This window comes from Epinephelus lanceolatus, chromosome 17 (assembly GCF_041903045.1).
Source record: "Epinephelus lanceolatus isolate andai-2023 chromosome 17, ASM4190304v1, whole genome shotgun sequence".
Taxonomy (NCBI): domain Eukaryota; kingdom Metazoa; phylum Chordata; class Actinopteri; order Perciformes; family Serranidae; genus Epinephelus; species Epinephelus lanceolatus.
Genome location: NC_135750.1, coordinates 22,853,016 through 22,877,123, shown reverse-complemented (window position 1 = coordinate 22,877,123; position 24,108 = coordinate 22,853,016). Strand labels below are relative to the sequence as shown.

The 24,108-nt window shown below is 41.8% G+C and overlaps 3 protein-coding genes across 13 annotated transcripts in view; 2 read left to right on the top strand and 1 right to left on the bottom strand.

The window, feature by feature from the left end:
• The window catches only part of arhgap22a (Rho GTPase activating protein 22a), a 16,586-nt gene extending 8,950 nt beyond the window's left edge, over positions 1-7,636 (top strand). For all 7 annotated transcript variants that reach the window (XM_078160685.1, XM_078160686.1, XM_078160684.1 and 4 more), the window contains 8 exons: positions 134-221; positions 2,884-3,012; positions 3,162-3,372; positions 3,463-3,595; positions 3,681-3,754; positions 4,141-4,262; positions 5,167-6,166; positions 6,257-7,636. In XM_078160685.1, coding sequence (XP_078016811.1) covers positions 134-221; positions 2,884-3,012; positions 3,162-3,372; positions 3,463-3,595; positions 3,681-3,754; positions 4,141-4,262; positions 5,167-6,166; positions 6,257-6,476 — 1,977 coding nt within the window. In that variant the 3' untranslated portion in view covers positions 6,477-7,636. The remainder of the gene's footprint in view (positions 1-133; positions 222-2,883; positions 3,013-3,161; positions 3,373-3,462; positions 3,596-3,680; positions 3,755-4,140; positions 4,263-5,166; positions 6,167-6,256) is intronic.
• On the bottom strand, positions 6,877-24,108 carry mapk8a (mitogen-activated protein kinase 8a). Of its 5 annotated transcripts, none has more exons than XM_078160689.1 (12): positions 23,976-24,108; positions 18,270-18,436; positions 17,884-18,013; positions 17,649-17,707; positions 17,404-17,542; positions 14,729-14,894; positions 14,368-14,439; positions 13,252-13,434; positions 13,017-13,141; positions 12,819-12,882; positions 11,898-11,975; positions 6,877-8,911 (listed from the first exon to the last, which is right to left on the bottom strand). In XM_078160689.1, the coding sequence occupies exons 1-12, from the start codon at positions 24,009-24,011 to the stop codon at positions 8,895-8,897; spliced, it is 1,236 nt and encodes a 411-aa protein (XP_078016815.1). In that variant the 5' UTR covers positions 24,012-24,108; the 3' UTR covers positions 6,877-8,894. The 5 variants fall into 5 exon arrangements, with proteins under 5 accessions (XP_078016815.1, XP_033469219.1, XP_078016814.1 ...); XM_033613328.2 differs by having other exon boundaries at positions 6,877-8,906; XM_078160688.1 differs by lacking the exon at positions 14,368-14,439 and adding an exon at positions 13,866-13,937 and having other exon boundaries at positions 6,877-8,906.
• The window catches only part of ptpn20 (protein tyrosine phosphatase non-receptor type 20), a 35,053-nt gene continuing 32,079 nt past the window's right edge, over positions 21,135-24,108 (top strand). The window contains exon 1 of the mRNA XM_078160680.1: positions 21,135-21,255. The gene's annotated coding sequence lies outside the window, so the exon portion shown is untranslated. The remainder of the gene's footprint in view (positions 21,256-24,108) is intronic.

The following is a 24,108-nucleotide window of genomic DNA, read 5'->3' as shown; positions in this document are numbered from 1 at the left end:
GTCCAGAACCACTAATTGATTTCTTGTTTGGCCCTTGAATACCGTTAGTACAGGTGTTTTCCTCATGCCTGGCCGCCTGTCAGTCTTTCTTTCTATCTGTCTGTCTCACACCTTCCTCTCCTTTCTCTCGCAGGGTTGTATTCCTCTTCAGGGCAGTCAGGTCAATGAGCTGCCTGCCAATCAGGATGAGCCTGGTCGTCACCCGTTTGAAATCGTTCCAGGTGAGTTGGCACAGACGACTTGGTGTGCAAGGAAGCGAGTCAGTAAGTAAGGCTTGTTCAAGTGATGCTGAGCCATCTGTTTATTACTAAGTGTCATCCAAGACAAGATTTTTTTTAAAAGCTGTATGTTAGACTAAATCCTGAGGTGATGAAGCACATCTGATATAACTTCTCACCAGTACCAAAACTTATAATGTTGTTTTGCAAAAAAGACATCAAGATTAAAGCTGGAGTCTGACTAAGAGTGCCACAGAGGGTGATGAAACCTAAATCATCAACATCAGGGCATATACCACAACCACTAGAACGTTAACCTGATACCAGGTTTGTTGTTAATCCAAAATGGCATCTCTCTGTGTTGCTTGAAATTATGATCATACCATACACACAGCAGGTAATTTCTACTGCGTAAACCTCGCCGCCACAGAATCAAAGTGATGGATGGAAAACAGAAGTAAACCAATAGCTACATATGAGTCACAGGCCGCAACGCATGCATGAAATATGCAGAACAGCATAAAGGATGTGATTTCCACGGTCGTGTGTCCGAGGGTACAACAACAGCTTCATTCATTTCTGCTGTTGACAGCGTGGGGTTGGCATGATTACAGTCCGAACAGTGGACAGTATGTACAGTAGAGAGATCAGAAGAAGAAAGAAAGAAAGAAAGAAAGAAAGAAAGAAGTTGGAAGACATGATACAATTTGCTTAGTTACTGGCTGTGATGGTAGTGTCTCTGTATGAATCTCATGGACTAGCATCTTGGGTTGTATCAGCATAGGTTCACGTGCAAGCACCCGGTCTTCGTAAGGGTCACCACTGCTCAGTTCTACTGAGGGCAGAAGTTCAACATGGGTGATTACTGCAGCAGGTTGAGTAACATCCTGAGAATTTATCCTGGGGATGTTTCCATTAATGATTGTAGTAAGTACATTTTTTAAACTTTGATCATCAATGAGGGGGATGTATTGTAGAAATACTGTAACGCCACAAGTCTCCCTCTGCGACTCTCTGTGTTGCCCAGATTAACAGGGTCTTTGTGTATTGTATCAAAGGTCCTGTAGAGAAAACAAAAAAAAAATTAATAGAAACACACTTGTGACATTTTCACCTATCATGTCTGACAACACTGGTATGTCATCTCTCTCTCTGTTCTGCTGCATTGTCTCAGCTTTTGGTGGAGCATAAAAAGTAAAGTAAGCTCTTCCTCACTGAATGTACAGCACATTACCTGTGTTTAGAATTACATGAATGTCAGCAGATTTAGCAGCTACTGCAGGGCTGCGTCGGGCCAAATGGAACACACTGCATCATTATCACATGTGTTCTCTGCTGTGGGTGTAAAACATTTAGGCTGTAGCAGTTTAGTGTTTTTAATTATGCATGTGGCCTTTCTGTGTTTTTGTATGTTTATGCATCTTTAAGGACCATTCCAGTGTTTACAGATGTTTTAACTCATTTACTATGTAGACAGGGGGCTACCTGAGTCAATATTATATTGATAATTCAGGCAGCACATTTTAAACGTATTGCAGCTCTGCAATTCTGCAGTTTGATATTGATCTGTGATCACTTTTTAAATAATGAACTATGCAGAATTGTTGACTAACACATGCAGTGATGTGCAATGATCTGGAACATGAATGTTTTCCTCATCCCAGGCAGCTGCTGGTTTCAAATCATCTCACAGCAGCATTAAACTCAATTTTGATGGTCGTGAAAAAAGATATGATGCTTATTCTGATATATTACCCTCAGTTCACCATAAGGCCGTCACCATACAATAAAATGGAGACCAATAGCTGCTTGTAAATTAAGAAAAACCCATTCAGAATCTAAAAGACAACACTGTGCTTTGGAAAATGGTTGGCAGTCATGCAAACGATGTGTAATTTGTAGCAAATGAGGTAAAACATGCAAACACACCAGTATGGTCTCATAACAGTTGCTGAGGAAAAGGTCCTGGACAGAAAGACAAAAGAGACATGGTGAGAGGCATGGTGCATTTGCTGGTGTCCACAGGGAACACTACGCTTTCTGGGTCATTTCTCTCACACACAACACACTATGCACCACAATGCAGGACGTAGTAATGAATGCAGGTACTGATAGCAACCCCTACCAAACCCACTCGCAAAAATCTGTGTCTTTTGGATTGCATTTATAGGAAGGATTTCATCACTAAAAACATTTTTATGAATGGTGGCTTTGCTGCTTTTATCTCCATCTGTAACTGAGTAATGCTTCCACCTCTTCAGAAGCAAGCGATTAAAAAGTCACTGAAAGGGAGAGAATTTCACAAAGTGTAATCAAAGCTAAACTGAAAATAAACTAGAATGTCAAACTAAAATGTCAAAGCGGGTGGTATCAAGCTGTGTGCAGCCAGAGGAAGGAGAGGCAGGGAGGCAGAGCTGCATGGCTGCCTCTTTGTACTTTACAGGGGTGCTGGAGCTAATAAGGTTGCACTGGAAATACTGAGAGTTCTAGTTGGTAAAAGCGACTTCTTCGCAGATGATACAGTTTGTGTGATCAGCAAAGTGTCTTTAAAAGTGATATCTGCTCTGTGAGTGTATTCACATATTTGAAGCACAGTGGCTTTGAGGTGTGTTAGTCATTTTGTCCTATTGATCCAGAAAGTAATGAAATATGTTTGTGTTTTCAGGGGGAGCTGGAGAAAAGGATCGAACAGGCATAAGCCACGAATCATTCCTGCTGATGGCCAACTCTCAGAGTGACATGGAGGAGTGGGTCAGAGCTATACGTAGAGTCATATGGGCTCCGCTTGGAGGAGGTGTGATTATTAAACATTCACGCAAACACAACAAAAATTGAGCAAATATATTATTAATGCTTTAAAGAGGGGACGTAAACTTCTTGGGTACACACAAGGAAACATTTTGTGCTACTAATGACCTGATTTAATTTTCTGTATGGCTGCAGGTGTCTTTGGGCAGCACCTAGAGGAGACAATGTTATACGAGGCCCAGTGTGGCCCTCAGCGGCTGGTCCCTGTGTTGGTCGAACAGTGCGTGTGTTTCATACGCGAACATGGGCTCCAGGAGGAGGGTCTTTTCAGGGCCCCTGGACAGACCAATCATGTTCGAGAGCTGCAGGATGCATTTGACCGTGGCGAGAAGCCAGTATTTGACAGGTGATGCAATGGGAGGGGGCATTTTATCTACAATAGCATGCCAAGCAATCATCTGTTCGTAACTGTATGTCTACTCTTTGTTTCTTACAGTACCACAGATGTCCACACAGTGGCATCGCTACTAAAGCTGTACATACGGGAGCTGCCGGAGCCTATAATCCCATTCTCCAAATACACACAGTTTCTCTCCTGTGCTCCACTTCTTACCAAGGACAAAGCAATGGTAATTACATGTCTGCTTAACATTTCACTTGTGTATTTCCTGTTCCTATTGCCTTGACAATAAACATGTCTTATTTTTCTTCAAGGGTATTGTAGAGCTTGGCAAACAGGTGAAATCCCTTCCTCAGGTCAACTACAACCTCCTCACATACATCTGCAAGTAAGTCATCACCGCCCTGTTGTCTGCTGTATATTTCAGTGGTTGCTGAGCCCACAGATATGACTGTGATGGGGTTTTTTGTTGCTGCTATGTCACATTCACTGTTTGATGATTGAGGATTTGTCGGCCTGTCACACAAGAGAAATAACATTCATTACACCCACACCCTCGTCATCAGGGGAAGTGACATCACATTGATAGACTCTGAGTGTGTATAATTGCATGTCTTCTCTGCCTTCTGCATCTATTTAAATATCATCAGCTGAACCCACACACCAGCCAGAATCATGATTCAGTCCTCCTTTTCATTAGTTTGAATTTTACTAGACAGGAACAGAACGAGGGATGATTTTACACAAGTTCTGCTTTTGCTACTTTCTTGTCAGGTTTCTGGATGAGGTTCAATCTCACTCCAATGAGAATAAGATGAGTGTTCAGAATCTGGCTACTGTGTTTGGACCCAATATCCTTCGACCCAGAGTTGAGGATCCAGTAACCATGATGGAGGGTTGGTGACAATGTCAACATATGTTAGTGAGACAGGCCACCCCAAAATAAAATATATATTATATATTTTTATCCTCTTACCTGCTATTTATTAATCTAGTTTTGGTTTGAGTTGAAGATATTGGCCATACAGATGTCTTCCTTCTCTTGAATACAATGGAACTAGATGGCACTCTGCTTGAGGTGCTCAAAGCACCAAAAAATACATTCGAAAAACTCAACAGCAATGTGTCTTTACAGAAATCATAACCTGGTTACTTCATATAATCCACAGATTGTGTTGTGAGCAGTTTAATGTAGGAACTATTTCCTGTCTACCGATCAACCCTGTCAACTGTTTCATCTTGCAGAAGAAAGCATGCATCTACTGCTAGACTAGCTAGCACCACTGAGCTAGCTAACATTACAGCTCAGCTGAAGAGGATGGCATTAATATTTATATCTTGCGCTGTTTCGAGCCTCTCATCCATAAGTAGATCCACACTTCCCTCTGTGAAGTGATATGGTGGGCAGCTGTAGTTCCATAGAAAGAAAATAGATCTGCATCTGTGGATTATGTTGAGTAACCAGGTCATAATTTCTGGAATGAGACATTGCTGTTGAGTTTGTTTTAATGTCTTTTTTTTGGCACTTTAACTACCACAAGCTGAGTGCCATCTGGTTTCAATATATTCAAGAGACAGCAGACTTCTCTACGGCTGATGTCTCCAACATTCAGACACTCAAACCAAAACAATCTAGACTGATAAATAGCACATAAGAGGAGAGGAAAAATATGTATTTCTGATTTGGGGTGAATTGTCTCCTTGACCTGCAGACTATATTTGCTTTCCAATATAGTTCAATGTACAATGCCATGAAACATTTCAGGCAGGTAAATACTTATGTGTATATGTCTTCCACAGGAAGTTCACAGGTGCAGCACCTCATGACTGTGTTGATCAGTGAGCACGCCCGACTTTACCAACGGGAGGAGCCAGAAACTGAGGCCAATATTCCTCCGCAGCAGCAGCTGAGCCCTATTCAGCGGTGCAAAGTGGAATGGGTCTCACAGGAAGACACTGACACCCCACCTTCCTCAGGTACAGGCTCCAAAACCCCCAAAGAAGAGCCCCAACCTTCCACCCCTTCTTCCGACAGTAAGCTGATTGCACCAAGCCCTGTTACAACCTCGGAGAAGGTTGAGGATGGTCAAATTGAAGGGAAGGGCAAAGGTCAGTCAGAAGTGGATGGAAAAGCAGATAGCAAAACTGAAGGGAAAGGTGGAAGTGAAGTAGCTGTTAGCCCCAGTAAACAGTCTAAAGCCCTGCCCTCCTGGAGGTGCTCCTTCAAAGGTGGTACAGCATCTGGGGGGCCCAGGGGGAAAATAGGGGGGTCGGCAGGTGATGTGTCGGCAGCTGGTGGAAGTAACTGGTTGATGAACGGCTTGTCGTCCCTCCGAGTTCACAGGCGTACAACCTCATCTGGTGAAAGACTTAAAGACTCTAATCTAAAGGATTCGACCCTTTCCCTTAAAGAGACCACTCTTAAGGACACACAGAGAGACTCTGATGACGACTCCTCTCAAATGCCTCTGTCTCATAGAGCCCTCCTCCAATCCCACAGACTGTCTGCCTATGACAATGTTGCCCCATCTAGTCTAAGCCTGCCTGCTGACACCTCCTCCATCTGGACGTCCTTTGAGATCTCGCTGGCCGAGCCAGAGGGAACCGACAAGGCAGTAAAATTAGAGCAGGGTCAAGAGAAACCCACAGAGGCCAGGGACAGTACAAGTACTCTGGATCAAAGTCCAAGCGGTGCTGAGGATGATCTCACAGGAACAAATGAAGGTCTCTCCAACATGCTGACTGAGCTCAAGCAGGAGCTGAAGAAGCAGAGGATGAGCTACGAAACTTGCATTCGCAAGTAAGTATGAGTCACTCATCATTTCCTGTCAAATCACTCATTAAAATCACCACAAGTTGTTATTTATAACCTCCTCTTCTCTTTTTTGAGGTTGGAGGAATCCTGTTCTAAGTACCAGTTCCAGGTAAACCGCCTCGAGGAGGAGCTGGACCAGGAGAAGAAGAAGTTCCACATGCTGGAGATCCGACTCAGGAACTCGGAGCGGGCACATCAAGACGCAGAGAACCGAAACGTTCTCCTCCAGAAAGAGATGGAGGAGTTCTTCAAAACCCTCGGAGATCTGACCACAGGGGGAACACAGACCAACTAGACCAGACCAACCTGCCTTCATCTGGTCCATCAGAGGAGGAGGAGCTTGAATACTGGGAAGACCAGCCAGCCCCAAAGCTTTTAAGACCAAATACCTCTAGTGCAGTACTATTTGCCATCGTGTCCTCTTTAGTACAGCCGTCTTGTGCCTACACTGACCAGTGCCGGTGCCAAACGAGAACTCCTCTGGACCAAGCAAGCATTTTACCATTCCTTACCATGTTAAATCATAGGTCATGTAGCTGATTATTTATTGACTAAATTCCTCTTTAAGAAAGCAGAAAAAGCCTTATTGATGATATGAGGTATAGTTTTCCCATACACACCCTGTTCAGTCCCCCTTAAAACTCATAGTCTTGAAAAAAATGTTGACTTGACAGGAAAAAAAGAACAATGAGACATTAAAATTCAACTCTTTTATTTGCTGGAGTTGAAGGTAGACAGTTTCCATTTCTGATGTATATAATTGGTCTGTTAGTGAGGCAATTTCAGATCCAAAGGCTAAACTTCACACAACTGGCTTGATCAAATCACACCACAACAGGTTTAACTCTTTGCTGCCAGTGTTCGCTGTCAAACCATCAGAAGACTGCAGCATCACCCCAGTAGTGCTGAATGGCTTTCCCGTCTTTCCTCTAAATATACCTGCACTAAAACCAGATGTGCTCAGAGAAAACTCATGCGTAGTCTATTCTATCGTTTCTATTTTTGAGGAGATGGGAGGAGAGGAAAACGACTAAAAGAGGAAGCCACAACAGTCAGTTGAGGCGTGGCCCAGAGAGGGTCAGGATATGCGTCACAATCTCCAAAGTGCATTCTGGGAGCTGATGCTGGGGGGGGGGGGTTACTGCCTGGAGTGCCCAACCATGAAAAGGGCAAAGGGACAGGTTGGGAATTTGAGCCATCAAATACATCCAAAGGTTACCATGGCAGGTAGCAAATGCCTTTTTCCTGACTCTCAGAAAACATACATACATCTACAGTAAAATGTACAGATCAATCACTGACTATACTAATCTATGAATTATATTGCACAGAAAACAAAAAAAAAATGAAACAAAATGCATATAAATAGTAATTCTGAATGAAATGTACATTACATACAATAGACGCCTCCTAGCTTGAAATAAATAAATAAATAATGCAAATACAATTAAAAAATGGATCTTCTTTTTCGCATTTCTTTCAAATAATGTGTGCCATGATACCGTATCTTCAAAAAACGTGTGTTTGAGTGTGTGTGCACGTGTGAGGTAGAACTCAGAAAGACGCACCACAGGAGAGAGGAGCATCTGCAACGGAGAGGACTGAAAATCACTGAACTGAGTTAAGGGCACTTAAATTAAACATGTTAAATATCAGACAGCTGTGAATAACGTCTGAACGAACCTGACAAAAGGGTAAAGTGACTAATTTAGACTTAGTCTCTGGTGACAGTCCCCACATACAGAACTCATTCTAGCCAGTGGAGTGGCCTCTATGAAATTGTTACAGCGCTAAGAGTCACTGGCTCCTCACATCTCAGTTCTCTTACATTCACCCTGTTCTTCCTCATCCAACAGACCATCGCCTACAAATTACATCTAAGTAACTAAAGTTAAAATACAGTCAGTTTACAGTATGCTATAGTAAAAAAGAAAGTCAGTGTCAGGGCAACAGACCATTTGACTGCTTGTCAAGATGCACACAATCAGAGGTGACGTAATACTAAGAAACTTGGATACACCAAGGGACGCTTTCTACAAGAAAGATGATATCAAAATAAAATCATTTTCAATTGGATCCAAGATGAAGTGCGCTAAAAGTCTACAGTTAAAAAGAGAGTTGGTGTAGAGTCATTCAAATGTCCCAAAAACAATACAAAAATGCCAAATGAACAATTCAAAAAATATACTCAACATAATATTGCAGTGCCGACAGTGTGGTCTTCCACTGTGTAGCAGTAGCTAAAAAAACAGCAATGTGTAAAGTACAGTCAAATCCCTCTCTTTCATAACATACATCACAGATTCACATCAAAACATACTCTGATTCTTTGCAGCAAAAATACAGTAATAATGATACATTTTCAAACCACAATCATTTACAGCAGTAGAGGGGGGAGGGGAAATAAAAACAAACTGTACATTAAAAGCGCGGCTCTACAAACTAACATGAGAAGTTCGGTTGGCCTTAAACCCCTCTCCCATCACACACACACTGATGAGGAAAGGTTTGCTTTTTGTGTGCCGGCGTGTGTGTATTGTATGTGTGCGTTATCTGCAGCAGGCCAGCGCACCCAGAGAGGTGTGGCTGTCCAAGCTGCTGTCTGTTTCAGAGGTCATGGTGGGGTCACTGCTCGGGTCAGTGGGCTCTGTGGACATGGACGAGACATCGTTGGCCGAAGAGGAGGAGGACGTGGGCTGAGGGGGGCTGTCGATCACTGCTGCACCTGTGCTGCGAAAAACACACGTCAACGCATAGGTTTCATTCAAATACACAGATACTGCCTGGGTTAGCTGCTGAGTCAGTGCCTTAAAACGATAGTTGGCATTTTTTAAAGGCACTACCTTTTCTCAACTGTGGAACTTTCATATCTTTACACATTTCTCTCTTTCGGTGCATTCAGTGTCCCTCTGCAAAATGTCTTCCTCTGAATGCTCTGGTTCACAATGGTATTCTCTTGTTACTGTGAAGGCATTTCGCCATCCCTGTCATAAAGACTCATTTTTTAAATTTTCTTGTATGTGTTGTCTCCTCAATAAACCGCTAAAAGTCTGACTCATACAGCTGACCTACTGTGTCACACAGTCTGCGGCACAGTTATGCTTATGCGCAGGAATATGGAAGTTCTGTGGTTGAGAAAATGTAGCGCCAAAGGAAAAGGCTGTCTGGCAGAGTAAAGAAGTGAAAATATTCTCAATATAGCTTCAACTTAGACTGATACTTTTTTTTTTTTTTTTTTTTTTTTTGGTGGCTAAAATAAGTTTTTCTGCTTCCCCCCATCCATAGCAGTACATAGCTCAGCTTGTGTGTCACAACTCCTGCGTGTTTCTCCAAACTGGGGGCGTGCCAGCTGCCATCTACTGCAAGTAATACACTGACTACAGATAAGTGCCCCACTTCAAAAAATCTGAACCATCCCTTTAAACTTTAAACTTCCAGATTTGGTCATTTTCAGATCAAAAGATGTCTAGTTAACCCTATGGGCCCTAGGCGTTTTTGGGGTATTTTTACTGCCTTTACTTTTAAGCTCATATCACAGTCATTGTAAAGGCTACATACACATGCTATATCTTGTTTTTTTCAGGACAATCTGGGCTAACCAGATTTGCCATCATTTCATGTCCTACTATGTGCCTGTATTTTATATAAATTTTTATATCAATGAAAAAAACAAATCCGTGTGACTAAATTCTTACATTTTTACATGTATCTCACCATAGCAAGTTGGAAGTTGACATATTCTGCCATATATGAAGAGGGGGGACTCTCTGGAATCTGGCAATATAAGAACCATGATGGTGGGGCATTCTGTCACTTCATAGCTGTCCAAAACATGTGGTTTGTGCCAGGCGGACATGATTGCCAGCATTTTTTCATTATTGCAAGAAATTCCATTGACTCATTCACAAGTCAAAAATGTGTTTTATTTGAAAGAAACATGCAATATTTACATCTAAGATCATAGGAAAATAGTCAACCAAGTGCAATGATGTCCTCCAAGACAATATTTGTTTTTCAGTTTCAGTTATATATTGGGGGGGGGGGGGGGGGGGGGGCGGGGGCGGGGGGCAAGTGTCCCCCTCAATGTATAGGGTGACTACGGCCCTGTCAGCATGCAAAATTAGGCTACAGTTGTCTGGGTGCGCAAAGGTGAAGTGGCTGATCTTGTCATACAAAGTTTGATGGAGTGTCAACTGGACAATATGGAGATATTTGCATCTTGAAAGCCGGACTACAAATGTGGATAGACAGGGAGAAACACACGCAAGCCTAAGACGTGGTAAGATACGATATTCCTCACTATATGAAGTGACTGATAACAAGATCTGTATAATGGATTGTAAAGAAATTTGTCAGGTTTTTATTTTGTAGACAATTAATCTGGATTTATAGCATGATGGGATGACAGCACAATGATGTGTGTGGTATCACTGGAAAGCTCTGCTTTCATGTGATATGCGTGGCATTTCTGTGCGATGCTGCATTCGCGAGTAATCCATCCAAGAGTAATGTGTGTGCAGAGCTGTATGAAAGCTCTGTTATACATAATTTTAGTGTAACTTTATAATTTTTTTTCGCTGTGAAAACACTGCACTCTTACAATAATTCTACTTAATAAAACATTTTATCTTTGTTCTCATGTCTCATTATGACCCTAATACACTGCTTACATTGCTTAAAATGACATATTAAAACCACATTTTTCCCAGATTTAACCTACTGTAGATGTCTTCCTTAAACTTGCAGTCATATTAGGGCTGCACAATATGAGGAAAATATATGATATGCAAAAACACTGTTGAATATCAATATAATGATATCACTTGCTATATAAAAACAGGTATTAAAGTGCAATCAGTTCTTGACTCAGACTTGCACATTACTTGTGCTCGTGCCACATCATCTCCAAAATATTGCTAGACGGTGGATGTGCTATTTCACTTCCTGTCTGGCATTCACACTTTCATCTGTACTCAGCTTGTCACACTCTCCTCCTGTAGGACTGCAGCACTAGTCTAAAAAAATCTCACTGGCATGCATGCAGATCCTGCCCAATAAAAAAATGCCTTACAGCAAGGGTTCTGTCTGATTGGCCAGAGAGTTAACAGCATTGTACATATCAGACAAAACAGTATTTTAATACCTTGTTACTATATTCAAACTCTTTCCCAATGTGTTTAAAGTGCCAGTTGATATCGAAATGACAATAAAAAAGACAATTGTGCAGCCCTAAATCATACATGCATATATGAAGTATTCAGTGAATATTGTATAAAATACAAAGGATTAGCAGTTTAGCTTTTCCGTTCGCCTTCTCCTTGTCTTCTTCTTTATTTTCAATTTAGTTTCTTGTTTTAAATTATTTTATTTCCATGTTCTTTCTTCACATTCTGTCTCGATACTTACATGTGTCCTTTTATGTTTATGTTTTGTAAATCAGTAAAATCTGTGCATCTGTTTTACATTTTTGTATTTGTTAGTTCATCCACATTGTCTAAATGTGTTTGCACTGAATGGTGAATAAAGGGATTTAAAAAAAAATAAACATTAGCAGTTTTACATTATAGAGTCATATGATACTGTATGATTATGCATCAGATCTCGTGAAACAAAACCTTGTGATGTTTTTCATAAATACCCATCATGTGTCTATTGATTCACTGCAATTCATCCTTCCCACCTCTTCTTATCTCCCTGAGTTATAATGATTACTCACCTAAAGGAGGCGGCTGTCCTCTTATCACTCCATTTCTTGTCCACTCCTCCCATTCACTCACTTCCTTATAAATTAGCCCTTCAAGTGGAAGAAGAGAAGACGGTTAAGTCAGGCAGAAGATACAGAGAGAAACCACCGATGCATGTATCTTGGTATGCGATGCACTTTTTCTGTACAGTCAGAGTGTATTGCATACTGTACAGTCCAAACAGCATCGTGTTTCTAACTTGGGCAGGCTGTGCTGGTGTGACCCTTCTAAAAATGAGTGAGGGGTCATTATCACCTGGCAGGGGTTAGGATGAGCTCATCCTGCTGCACAACTGAAAGTGATATTTACACACAATCTGAAGTCCTCCCATGCTCCTCCGAATCAGGTTGCCCACAGTGGAAAACACTAACTGGGAGGCTTTAAAAGGGGATTTCAAGTAAATGCAATGCACCCTCTGGCAGCTACAGTGGAGACACAGAGTTCCTCAGGCAACAATGTCTGTTACCGATGGTCTGCGTATTTACACATTCACTGGCTGCCCCGCTGGATTTCTTTAGACATGGTTTATTTTTGTGCTTTCCATGAATAGAAAATAATCATGTCATCACCGGTGAACTGCTAATCATAGACTCTGACCAGCTGACCAGTTCTATTTCAGTGTAAACACAGATTTGCACAAAATTAGATTAGATGCTAAATTAAACAGCTGTTTAACTTCTTGATCTTTAAGGTGTAGTTTTTTAAAGTGGTAAAACAATATGGACATCGAACTAAATTTTAAAAAAAATTCTCAGACTATTCATTTAACATTACTAAATGAAACCACTTAGGAAACTGCTGTGCTGCCTCAGGAACCAGAGGATAGATAATACACTGAAACCTAAAAGCAAAGTGTTGCGTGTGCTGTTGAGAATCTTAGTATGCTGTCTAACCTTTCCACTCTTCCACGGTATGCTCCCTCTCATCCAGCTGTTTGTCCAGGACCTTCGGAGGCGGCTGAGAAAGAGAAAATGGCTTGAATGGCACACTGGTGGTCCAAGAGCCATGCCAACTTTCCACTTCAAGTGATGTAATTAAAATCTAATGTGACCCATTTAAGAATCATGTGCTGCGATCAGCGATCGACTTACCGCTTCCACTTCAGCCGGGTCGTACCAAACGTTTATGTAGGGGTGCTGCAGGGCCTCGTCTACAGAGATGCGCTTGGAGGCATCAATCACCAACATCTTGGATAAGAGATCTCTGGCTTGGCTCGCTGAGGGGAGAGACAACTGATAGATAAGATGCTCGGCTATTAATCACAAGTCTACAGATGTGGTTTGATAAGGGAATTTTGTATGATATGACAGCACACCCAAACACTACCTTTCAGTTTGTTGTGGTCAGAGTCGGCAGGGAAGAGCACGTCTGGGAAGAGCTTCTCAAAGCTGTACCCGGCATAGCGTGGCCTGTTTTCTACATACGTTCTTACTGACTGGTTCAGCTTCATTAGAAAGTCCTGAGATGGAGTGCCTAGCTGCTCGATTACCTTGTTCCACTGGTCGATGTCTGAAGTGTAAATGTTAAGGAAACACACACCATTCACTCCCACACACATACGGTAACACACCATGAGGGCAGAGTGACATTTAACTTTATTCAGAGGTGCACACACCAATAGCTCTACTTACATATTCCACACACACGCACATACTGAGATCACATCATCTATCATGATGATGCCTCTCACTCCCTTTCAGCGCAGCTAATGCATAACTATTACACATAATCTCTGTAACTACTGCCCTTCACTGTCTGGTTTGGCTTGACATTCTCACAATAGGTGGGTGCAGCAGAGCGATGATGGAGTTCATGTTGTCGGGTGGAAAATATAAAAATGGATAGCAAAGTGACAGAGGGGAACTCTCAGAACGGTGTTGGATCTCTTCACGCAGAATGAAGTGATGACACAGTGATCAATCGATGATGGGGAAGGATACGATCAGTGCCGGGGAACAACACGCTTCCCCTGATCATCTCGGCCACTATGCATCCCACAGACCATACATCCACTGGAGGTGGACGTTTAGATGACAGGGAGGTGGACGTGCAAACACAATGGTGAGATGAAAAAAAAAACAAAAGCACAAACAAAGTGAGAAGAATGCAGGCAGAATGACAGTGGTGTGATGATGTGTGGAATGAAAATGAAGAACATGCAGCATCAGCCAGATATATGAGAGACAGAGAAAGCAATGCAGCCAGCAGATAAAAATGAAAACTGACATCATTACTGCCCATGACAGCCAGAAAGCTTCACATAAAGCATGTTACACTGGGGTTTTTTAAGAAACCCCCACAGCCTGGCACACAATACTGCATTCAAGCAAACAATCGACCAGGGAAAAATCTGACAGTCTGCACAGCATGAAGCACAAACACTTCACAAAGACTGTTAAGATTAACAGCGTGAGGGAGAATTTTAAAAAGAACCAAGGATACAGTCCCTTCCTGGGAAGAGGATTTTATGGCGAACCATTTCCGCCAGTATGCAGCCCACAGACCATATGTCCACTAGCGAAGTGGAACAAAGCCGACAAAAGGTGAGAGGAATGCACAACAACAGGTTAGTTACACGGAGGAGGCCAGTTAGCGAGCAGTTTCTTACAACAAAGTCTCATCATGTGCAGAAGCACCATGCGGCTTACACAGTGTTAACAGCAAGATTTATCTTCAGGTCCCTGTATACAGCTTATAATAGATCTAACACAAATGCTTTAAAGGGAAACAGTGTATGGTGCTCTACAGTTTAACACTAAAATTACCAAGGGTTGACAGATAGAGTGTATAGATAATTACTAACCATTGGCTTGGTAGCCCATTCCCAGGATAACCTCAGGTGCTCTGTAGTAGCGTGTAACCACATATGGTGTCATCAGGAGGCCCGTGGCAGCTGTTCGAGCCAAGCCAAAGTCCAAAATCTTCAGTGTACAATCTGACTTCACAACTATGTTACTGGGCTTGAGGTCCTAAAGGGGAACACAAACCAAAATGTTATTTTTTTTTAAATGTTAATTTTGTCAGTAAGACCCAATGACATAAATTTCTCTTTAGAAGTACACTATGCAGGAATTTAAAGCTCATTGTTTGTGGACAGTATCATCACCAAAATGAAAGAGAGGGCAAACCCCAGATTAACTTTGAGATTAATTTTGAGCTTTCTCCTCGCTATATTTGCGTTTTTCGGGCGCTGGGTCCCTAACTTTCATAGCTTCCTCATGGATGCAGGCTTCTCAAGGTCACTACCTTTTTATAAAGTCCCGATTTCATCTGCACACTGTGCCAAGGAATGACCCAAACACAGCAATATAAGAAGAAACCAGAATTACCACCCTGTGGTTGTATGTCTCTGTGAACTAGTCAAGTTACAGTTTACTTTAATGTCTGTGAAAACATGGATGCTTCACACACATCAGTTCAGTATCTGACCAAATGTCTCCCCTTCTGTTCCTGAGATATGACACGGAGTAATAGCCAGAAAAGTGTTTTTGCAAAGTATTATTAAGTAAAAGTGAAGTTGACCTTGGACCTTTGGGATATGAAATGTTATCCCTTCATCATTTATCTTATTAGATGTTTGTGAGAAATGTTGTCATTAGTAGCACATGAATTACTGAGTTACGGCCAAAAACATGTTTTGTGAAGTCACAGTGACCTTGGCCTTTGACCTCTGACCACCAAATTTTAATCTGTTTGATTCTTGAGACCAAGTGGACGTGTGTGCCAAATTTCAGTTAGCTCCCTCAAGGTCTTCTTGAGATATCACGTTCACAAAAATGAGACAGATGCAAAGTCACAGTGACCTTGACCTTTAAGCTATGACCACCAAAATGTAATCAGTTCATTGTTGAGTCAAGTGGACATTTGTGCCAAATTTGAAGAAATTCCCTCAAGGCGTTCTTGAGATATGGCGTTCACAAGAATGGGACAGATGTGTATAAATGAAATCACATAGATGGACGGACACACATGAAAACTTAATGCCTCTGGCTACAGCTATCCCTGCAGCAGAGGCATAAATACAGGCAGATAGCAGAGCCTCTGCAGATAAATACACCTTCACACACTTATAGTGTACTAAATTATCCATTGAGACTAAAATCCAGCTGACAGCCTGCAGCAGCTATTTTTTTAAAAACTACTTTTTGTCCATGTCACGAATCTCTGCAGTACAAATTGCTTATTGAGGTGCTTTGTTTGAGAGTAGCAAAGCATTTTAAGTTTACAGATTTCAGATGAATCAGGCAGTGGCATTTAACAATATTGATTTTTGGGGGGTTTGCTGCTTCTTCGTTCTAACGAGGAATAATGTCTTGTTGAAGATGTAACATTCCCTTAAAAGGCCTTTGCTTAAAAGAATACGTCACTCCCCAAAACGAGCATTTGTGTACCAATTATCCCCCTTGTGTGAGGAAAACTTTTTTCTCGCAAGCATCCAGGAAACAAAGAATCCAAAAACTGAAAAAGATCTTGTTATTATTTGACTTTGGTCATTGCAAACTGACCTTTTAAACACCAAAGTCATACAATAACACAAACAAATGAACAACTGAGGCAGCGGTAGACCAGCAGCTCCCGTGTTCAGCCATCTAAATTTACTGTTTTTATCAAAGGAGTCGGGCTTTGAAGGCAGCATAGACAAGTTTCATCTTTAGTTTAGTTCTGTGTTAATAAAGGGCTGTCTGTTTGGGAAGTACTGAGCATACGACTACATAAATTAGTTGTGTGAGAATTTGTAAATGGACAATTTAATATAGTTTTGCTGTTGTTAAATTTGGACCCCTATAACTTAAATTCATCAAGAATTTTCTGTTTTTGGATTCTTCGTTCTATGCAGGCATGCAAAAAAAAAAAAAAAACCCTGACTCTTCTTCACATATTAAACATAACACAGGGTGAGTAACTAAAAGGGAAAATGGTCATTTGAGGGGTGAAGTATTCCTTTAATATTTTTAAGTAGCAGTTATCGAGTTACTATCAGCGATTAAAAACTTTATTGCCATAATATCATTTGTCGTGACAGCCACACCGGGCTGCGTGTTTCTAATGCTACTGCAGTTTTCACCTGTCACAGTCTCTCTGGGATTATAAATTACAGCCCATGCACACACTTTACACCTGCTTGATCAGTGTGGGAAAATAATATTCAAGATGGAGGTCAGAGGTCAGCTTCAGAAGAGCCGCTAAAAATTAATTACCTAGCTCAAGGACATTTCATTAAGGATTTGGATTTTGCAGTCAAAGAACTGACATAAATGTTAATATTTTCCCATCAATATCTTTTTATAGATGTTTTATATCTCCAATATATTTTCAAGAGGGTTTGTTGGTAATTAAAAGACTATATTCATCATCTAATATTGTGCCAGTTGACCATTTGCCCTTACACTTTAGTGTCAGGTGTCACAGAGGGTTTAACAGTTCCTCTTCAGTACACTGGCCTGGCATTACCCTGTGCAGTCACAGCCAGCTGCTTACCCTGTGAATGATGCCGGCAGCATGGAGGTGTTTGATACCACACAGCATCTGATACAGCAGATAGGACAGCCTCTCGTGGTCAAGCTCCATCTGAATGACCTGGCACAGGTTGGCATCCATCAACTCCATCACCAAGTATCTGACGGAGCAGGAACAAGTGGACGAAAAAGCATTTTAGCAAACACACAGGAGGGAGTATTATGATTTCATAAATGTACATCCACACTTCACATGTAGTTACTTACACATCTTGGAATTCTTCTAATGATTTTTGTGGTGTGAATACATTTAATAGGCCGATGATCTGCGAGTATAAAATGATAGGCATCACAATTATGTTGGCATGTCGTTTACACGTCACATCAAAGCTCAATTTGAGTCACACACACGTTTAAGAACACAAACGCCATTAACATTCTGCCATTCTAAAATGCCACATCACCCACTGCTCATGTGACTGAAATATATTTGCATACTTACATTTTTGTGATTGACACATTTCATTAGGACTAGCTCTCTGAAGGCCCTCTTGGCATGGGTTTGATTTTGAAACGGCCGACTCAGCTTCTTGATGGCAACATTTCGTTCAAGGATTTGGTCGTAAGCAGAGCTGAGGAAGAGAGTCAGCAAATCGTTTCAAAATATGGTCACAAATGTATCTTAATAAGTATGAGACATTACAGATTAGGGATGTGTCACCTCAGTAGTCTAAACTCCTCTGCTTTTGTTATCAGAAAAAAATACAGTTTTTATGGATTTATACTGTAATGTCTTTGAATGAAATATTCTTTCCTTGTCATGAAATTTCTGGTGACGTATTGGAATCAGTGACCCATATTTCAGCAAGAAGCCGTTTCAACACTCACCAGACGATTCCCTGTGCTCCTGAGCCGATGGGTCTTAGATTCTGGTATCGCTTCAGTACTGTGAACGTCGAGTCCCCAACGTCTATGCTGTAGAACTCTCTTTCTCTCTTGTTTTTGTTCATGGCGAAATCTTCAATTACTGCTCTCTGTGCATCCAAAAATGTCCTCTGTGTAAACAAAGACGGGCACACGTTTAAATATTTTGTAGTGCCAGGACTAGACACCACAGATACCAGCAGACCGGCCAAAAGTTATGAAGCCAAATGAAAATCCCTGCTCCCCGGAAAGCAGATTAGGAGTATGGGAGAAAAGACACTGCTGAATTTCACACTTGAGGTAAGCACTGCAGTTCCTTATCTCAGCAACCCAGCAAACACACCAGGATGGAAGATTTGATATCATCAGCAGTGGTGGCAGAACAGCAGGCCATGGCGAGGTCTACTCCATCATATGAAACCTGACGCTCACACTGACTCTGTCACACTGGAAAACCAAGCCCGGTGATAATTCCTGTGAGTTTGTAGCCCAGCCCAGGACTCCAGCCCAGTTCTACAAGTGGGTCTTCCACAGGCACATGTTAACTGGGTCAAGTTGCACCACGCGGCTGTGAGCCCAGATAAGACTCAACACCGAGACGCCAATTTGTGTGCATGATGTTCCGGAACATGTTTCATTAGAACAAAACCACCTCAAATCTAAAAAAGGCAAACATCGGCTTCCTCTCCCGTCCCTCAATTCTTATATAAGCAACATAATCACCCTCCCCGTTCTTCCACTCTGCCGACACACTGTCCATATGAGGGATATAATTGCCAGAATAAAATGAGTCAGCTCTCCTTCTGTTCCTCCAACGTCACAAAGACGTACATAACATCCACCTCCCTCACAACATGGAAATAGACTTGCCGCCTCTTTTTATATTTCAGACAGGGAAGACAATTATGCTTGTCTCAGTTATGAATGGCATTGCAGTGTGTGAGCGGTGCTGTCGGTGGTATATTCAGTTATCTCTTGCTCTGAGATAAGGTCATTATAGCAATAATGGCAATCCATGAGGATAATTAGGGTCAAGTTGGTGCAGGGAGAGATTCTCAGTCTGATTTGATCCCCTAAACTCCCATTTAGTCACACACAGTGTTAATATTACTGCTCCCACTGTGAAATAACTAGTATTGATGCTCACAACTACATGCTGCATCGACAAATACCTCTGAAATCAATGGCACACTATTAGATTGCAGTTATGTGTCGGCTGCAGTATTTACAGGGAATGCAGCAGCGGCCACATCAGTAGTCTCAGCAGCACCTAAGAGGTCTGGACCTCGTGGATGGATTTGAAGGCAGGGAGCAGTAACACATCTAGATGTCCTGTGAATCCTGCAAAAGCAGAAACTTTAGCGGGGGTCATTCCTCGAGCGCACTGCCCTCTAATGACTTAACCTCTGTTTTCTCTAAACAAGCTGCTTCAGCGTAATGATTTAATGAACGGCTTCTGAAGCACATACTTAAAGGACAGATCATTTCCTAGCAACGGCAGATAACACATATTATACTAAGGTCACACAACTAATATAAACACGCTAAACAGTAATACTGTATATTGTTTCCATGGGTGGAATACCATTGCATGTTCTCAAGCAGATGAGAAAAATGCAATCTCAGCCATATACATGCATGGGTGTAGATTTCGGGGGGCGCAAGGGACATGTTCCCCTCAATATTTAGAACATGTGCATTTGTGTACCCAAATAAAAACATGAAAAAATACATTAACAGCAGAAATTGATGCAGAAAAGCCATAAATTGGTGCATAGTAATTCACCAGAATGCAGGAACGTAAGTGTTTGATGCTCAAATTTGCTGTCAGAGGACCCCTAAACCCCCCTAAACCTACACCCCTGCACATATGCATTATAATGTCCTTTACACCTCATGGATAAGACACCTTCTGCCACATTATGTCCTCATATATGCCCAATCCTAAACTGACCTTTTCCCTACTCCATACATGCAAACTGTCAGCAGGATGGAGACAGACAGAGACACAGAAGACCTTCCTCCATCTCTCAGGCTCAGATTGACAGCAGAGACTGAGTGGAAGACCACTATCGACCCGTTATTTATTTTAACTCCATGTCAGCGTGTTAACCTTGGCCACACGACCCCTCGTCTTGTCTTGCCGAAACCAAAGGCAGCTGGCTGACTGTAAAGACGCGCTGCATCAGAACAGATCCGTGCATGCTCGCTGAAATCGTCGCCACAATACGCCGGACACAACAGGAGAAGACATTATAGCAGCGATCATGACAGCCGTATCGTAATATGACAGGGCCTGTTTGTGAAACACAGTGCGCAGTCGGTGTGGATACGAGCCGCTGCCGCTATCTATGAGCGATCTATACGCCATGTAAGGACGTATCGCTTTGTAACGACAAGAACAGGGAGTGTTTCGGTGAGTAACACACGGAGGTACATTTTAACACCCTTTAACAATAGTCTAGTCGGTAAAGCAGTATGCACATAGCGACATACGACCCTCCCCCACGGCCAAACAATAAGCACGTCTGAGGAGCAGAGGTGCGAATCCTCATCTTACCTCTGTCATCAAATGAACCTATCGATCCCCCCGCGGTCCGATCGGCGGCGAGATGTTCCGCACTATTTGTTTATGCCGCCGGTGAAGGATGATTTATTCCGTTGTGCGGCTTAAAAATACATGACCTCACCAAATTCACTTGCCTACGTTTCCATCTGGCTACTACTGACAGGGCCAGGACGCGCAGTGCGCACGGGGCATGCGTCCCAGCAGTACGTCACTCATCCACAGAGACACACCCACCACTTCACCACCTCCTCCATCTATCCATCCTTCCGCCTGTCTATCTACAGATATGGGGGCGAATTAAAGGAAAAAAGCTGAATAAAAGAGTGGAGGAAGAATTCAGATGCGGATGCGTCTGTGCACCGGATCTCACTGAATGGTTTGGTGAGTATGAAAACTACATGAATAAAACACTGAGGCGTTTACAGTCATAAACCCAGCTGAACACCTATGGAGGATTTTTATTTACCAATGTGTAAAACAATGCTCTCCACCTTTATCAATATAATAAGACCAACTGATATAATACAAACCATCTCCAAATCTATTTAATTATGCCTGTTATTGTCTCTGATGGTGTGTCCTTTAGTTATGCGTGTTTGTTTTTCTCATACCAGCTGTACTCAGGCCTCTTTTGCTTGCTTGATCTATCTATCTATCTATCTATCTATCTATCTATCTATCTATCTATCTATCTATGTACATACATAAACTGGCCCACTTCCGTTTAAAACATGATGAATTAGATGTTATTTAATGCTCTTTATGTCTGCAGTATAGGTTATTTGTACTGTAGAGGGCTGACACTGGCTTCACTGAAAATAAAAACTCCATACTACATGACAGATACTGAGATATTGGCCATTTTCAGTCCAACAGCACATTACAAGTTCTGTTAAATGAAAAGGGCATTTCCAATACTGCTGTAATGAAGAGTGGAATACAAGACTGCATTATTTTCTTGCTTTATATTTCATAAAATGTCTTTTTCTGGTGACAATAAAGAGTATGCTGAAAGGAAGTGCCAGGCTGAATGGTTTATGGGTCACTGCAGGTGAAAACGTTATTCACATTTTTTTTCTGTAACTAACACTTGAATGCTTTGAAAACTGATGCCCATGTCGCCCCACAAACTGTCCTTACTGCAAAGTCCTTCACGTAGGTAAATGGAAGGACAGTCTAATGTCCACATAAAGGGCATACAGTGAAACACAGGCACACAGCTTCAAGCAGAAGAGTCAATGGTTAAATTAGTCTTTCCTCTTCAGGTCTACTTAAATTAGGCCAGTAGGTTGGTGTACATGAGTATTTGAATGCCTTTTAGAATTTGGAAACAAATAGTCTTGGTGTTAGAAACCTGTTTTTATGACTGACAGGTCTTCTGTATATTTGCGGACTAACAGATGATCTGAGTTATCACTGTCTTCTGAAGAGGTTTCTTACATCAGGAGCGTTTTAATCAGGCTTTGATCACTTGGTGAACAGACAAAATACCATGCATAAATCTTGAGTGGTATTAAAGGGGAACTTCACCTAAAGTAAGAATTCCAACATGTTATATCCATGGCCAGGAAAGCTCCATCAATACTTTACAATACATTAGCTACTCTCACAGCCAAAAACAAGAGAAGTAGGGATGCATGATATTGGATTTTTTGCCAATATCCAATGCCGATATGTAACATCTTATCTGGCCGATGACTGATACAGATATCAATATATCCACTTTTTTACCTAATTTTAATGATCATCAAGTTTCTTCTGTAGAGGAATTATTATTATATTGTAGTGACGCCCACATTTCCCAGCATGCTGGACTGAGTAGTTTGTAGTTGCTGTTAAGTTTGCTGTATTCTGTTCCATTACAGCTGACAATAAAATGTGACAGTGGTTGGAGCTACACTGTGTTCTCTAGGATATGGAAGTAGCATGCATGCACATTTTTATTGTGATTGCCCACCGGCACATGAAGACATGAAATACTTTCCAATGCATATATCATATATTCATTGTACAAAATAAGAAAAAACATGTTGGCCAATTCTGTTCATTTTAAAGCCGATATCAGCCAATACCAATGACATACGATATTATCATGCATCCCTGAAAAGAAGTAAGTCTTAAACTTGTTATGTCATAGAGTATAACATCTGGGGTGGCTCTACAGACAAGACTGATTTTTTGGACCAACACAAAGTTTGTTTTCTTTTTTAGACCCGAATGAGCTTTATTCTATTGTAGTGTTGTCAGATCTGAAACAGAAAATGTACCCATATAGTCAGTGTCATCTAGAACATCTTTCTCAATTCATCATCTACAGAGCAGCTTCAGACATTATATCCAATGACATGACAAATTTAAGTTCTAGCACTCTAGTTTTTGGATTTGGAAGAGAGTTATTCATCTTTACACATGTTTTTGGACTGTCTTAGACCATAGGAATAACATGTATGACTTTTGAAAATGGGTGTAGTTCCCCTTTAACAGTCCCATGTCCTAACAAAGAAGGTAAGTAAGTAAATAAGTTAGTAAGTTAGTTAGTCAGCTGGTTAGTTTGTGTTCGTGCAGGATCCAATGGGCACATAGGCCAGGTTTTGTCTGTTTCCATGGTAAACAGTGATGCTGCAGTGATCATACACACCTATACAACAACTGAAGGATATTATTTGCATGATCACTGTCATCAGACAATAGGTATCTTCTGTCAGCCCGTGGATCTTATCTCCTTTCCATATGAAACTGTGGGATCATTTGTGGACTATGACATACACAGGCTCTGCAGGAGTCTGTAGCATAGTATTCAGGGTACCGTCTGGAGTTCATGCATCAGTTTCTACACACTACAACAACGGCTGTATGCACGGAGCCATGCTCTGCGAAGGCATGTGACTGAGTAAGGACATTAGGTAAAATTACGTTAACTTAGCGCTGAGTAGTTTAAATTCTCCCTGCACCCACCTGACAGCCCGGGATGCTTGCTATTTATCCTTGTCCCTGCGCAGATACCCCGGGGCCTGCAGAGACAAGCTGCGCGCAATAAGCGGCATGGATACACGTCCCAGCACCGACTCCCGCTGCAACACACGGCTACTACGGTTTCTTACCCCTTGTTCGAAGAGAGCCCGCAGTGTTATGATCATCGTGGGGGAGCAGCCCGACAGCAGCAGGCTACAATCCACTCGTCTGGCCGAGGTCGTTCGTCTTTTCCAGGCTTCTCTGTAGCGCACCTACCGCCGG

What these genes read in the sequence shown, in the direction of transcription:
- mapk8a (XM_033613328.2), bottom strand. Translation starts at nt 24,011, where the DNA reads ATGATCATAACACTGCGGGCTCTCTTCGAACAAGGG. An exon ending in GGAGCACAGGGAATCGTCTG is followed by an intron (nt 18,014 to 18,269) that starts GTGAGTGTTGAA and finishes TCTCTTCCTCAG; the next exon opens with CTCTGCTTACGACCAAATCC. An exon ending in CCTCTTCCCAGGAAGGGACT is followed by an intron (nt 13,435 to 14,367) that starts GTATCCTTGGTT and finishes TTTACACTTCAG; the next exon opens with ACATCGACCAGTGGAACAAG.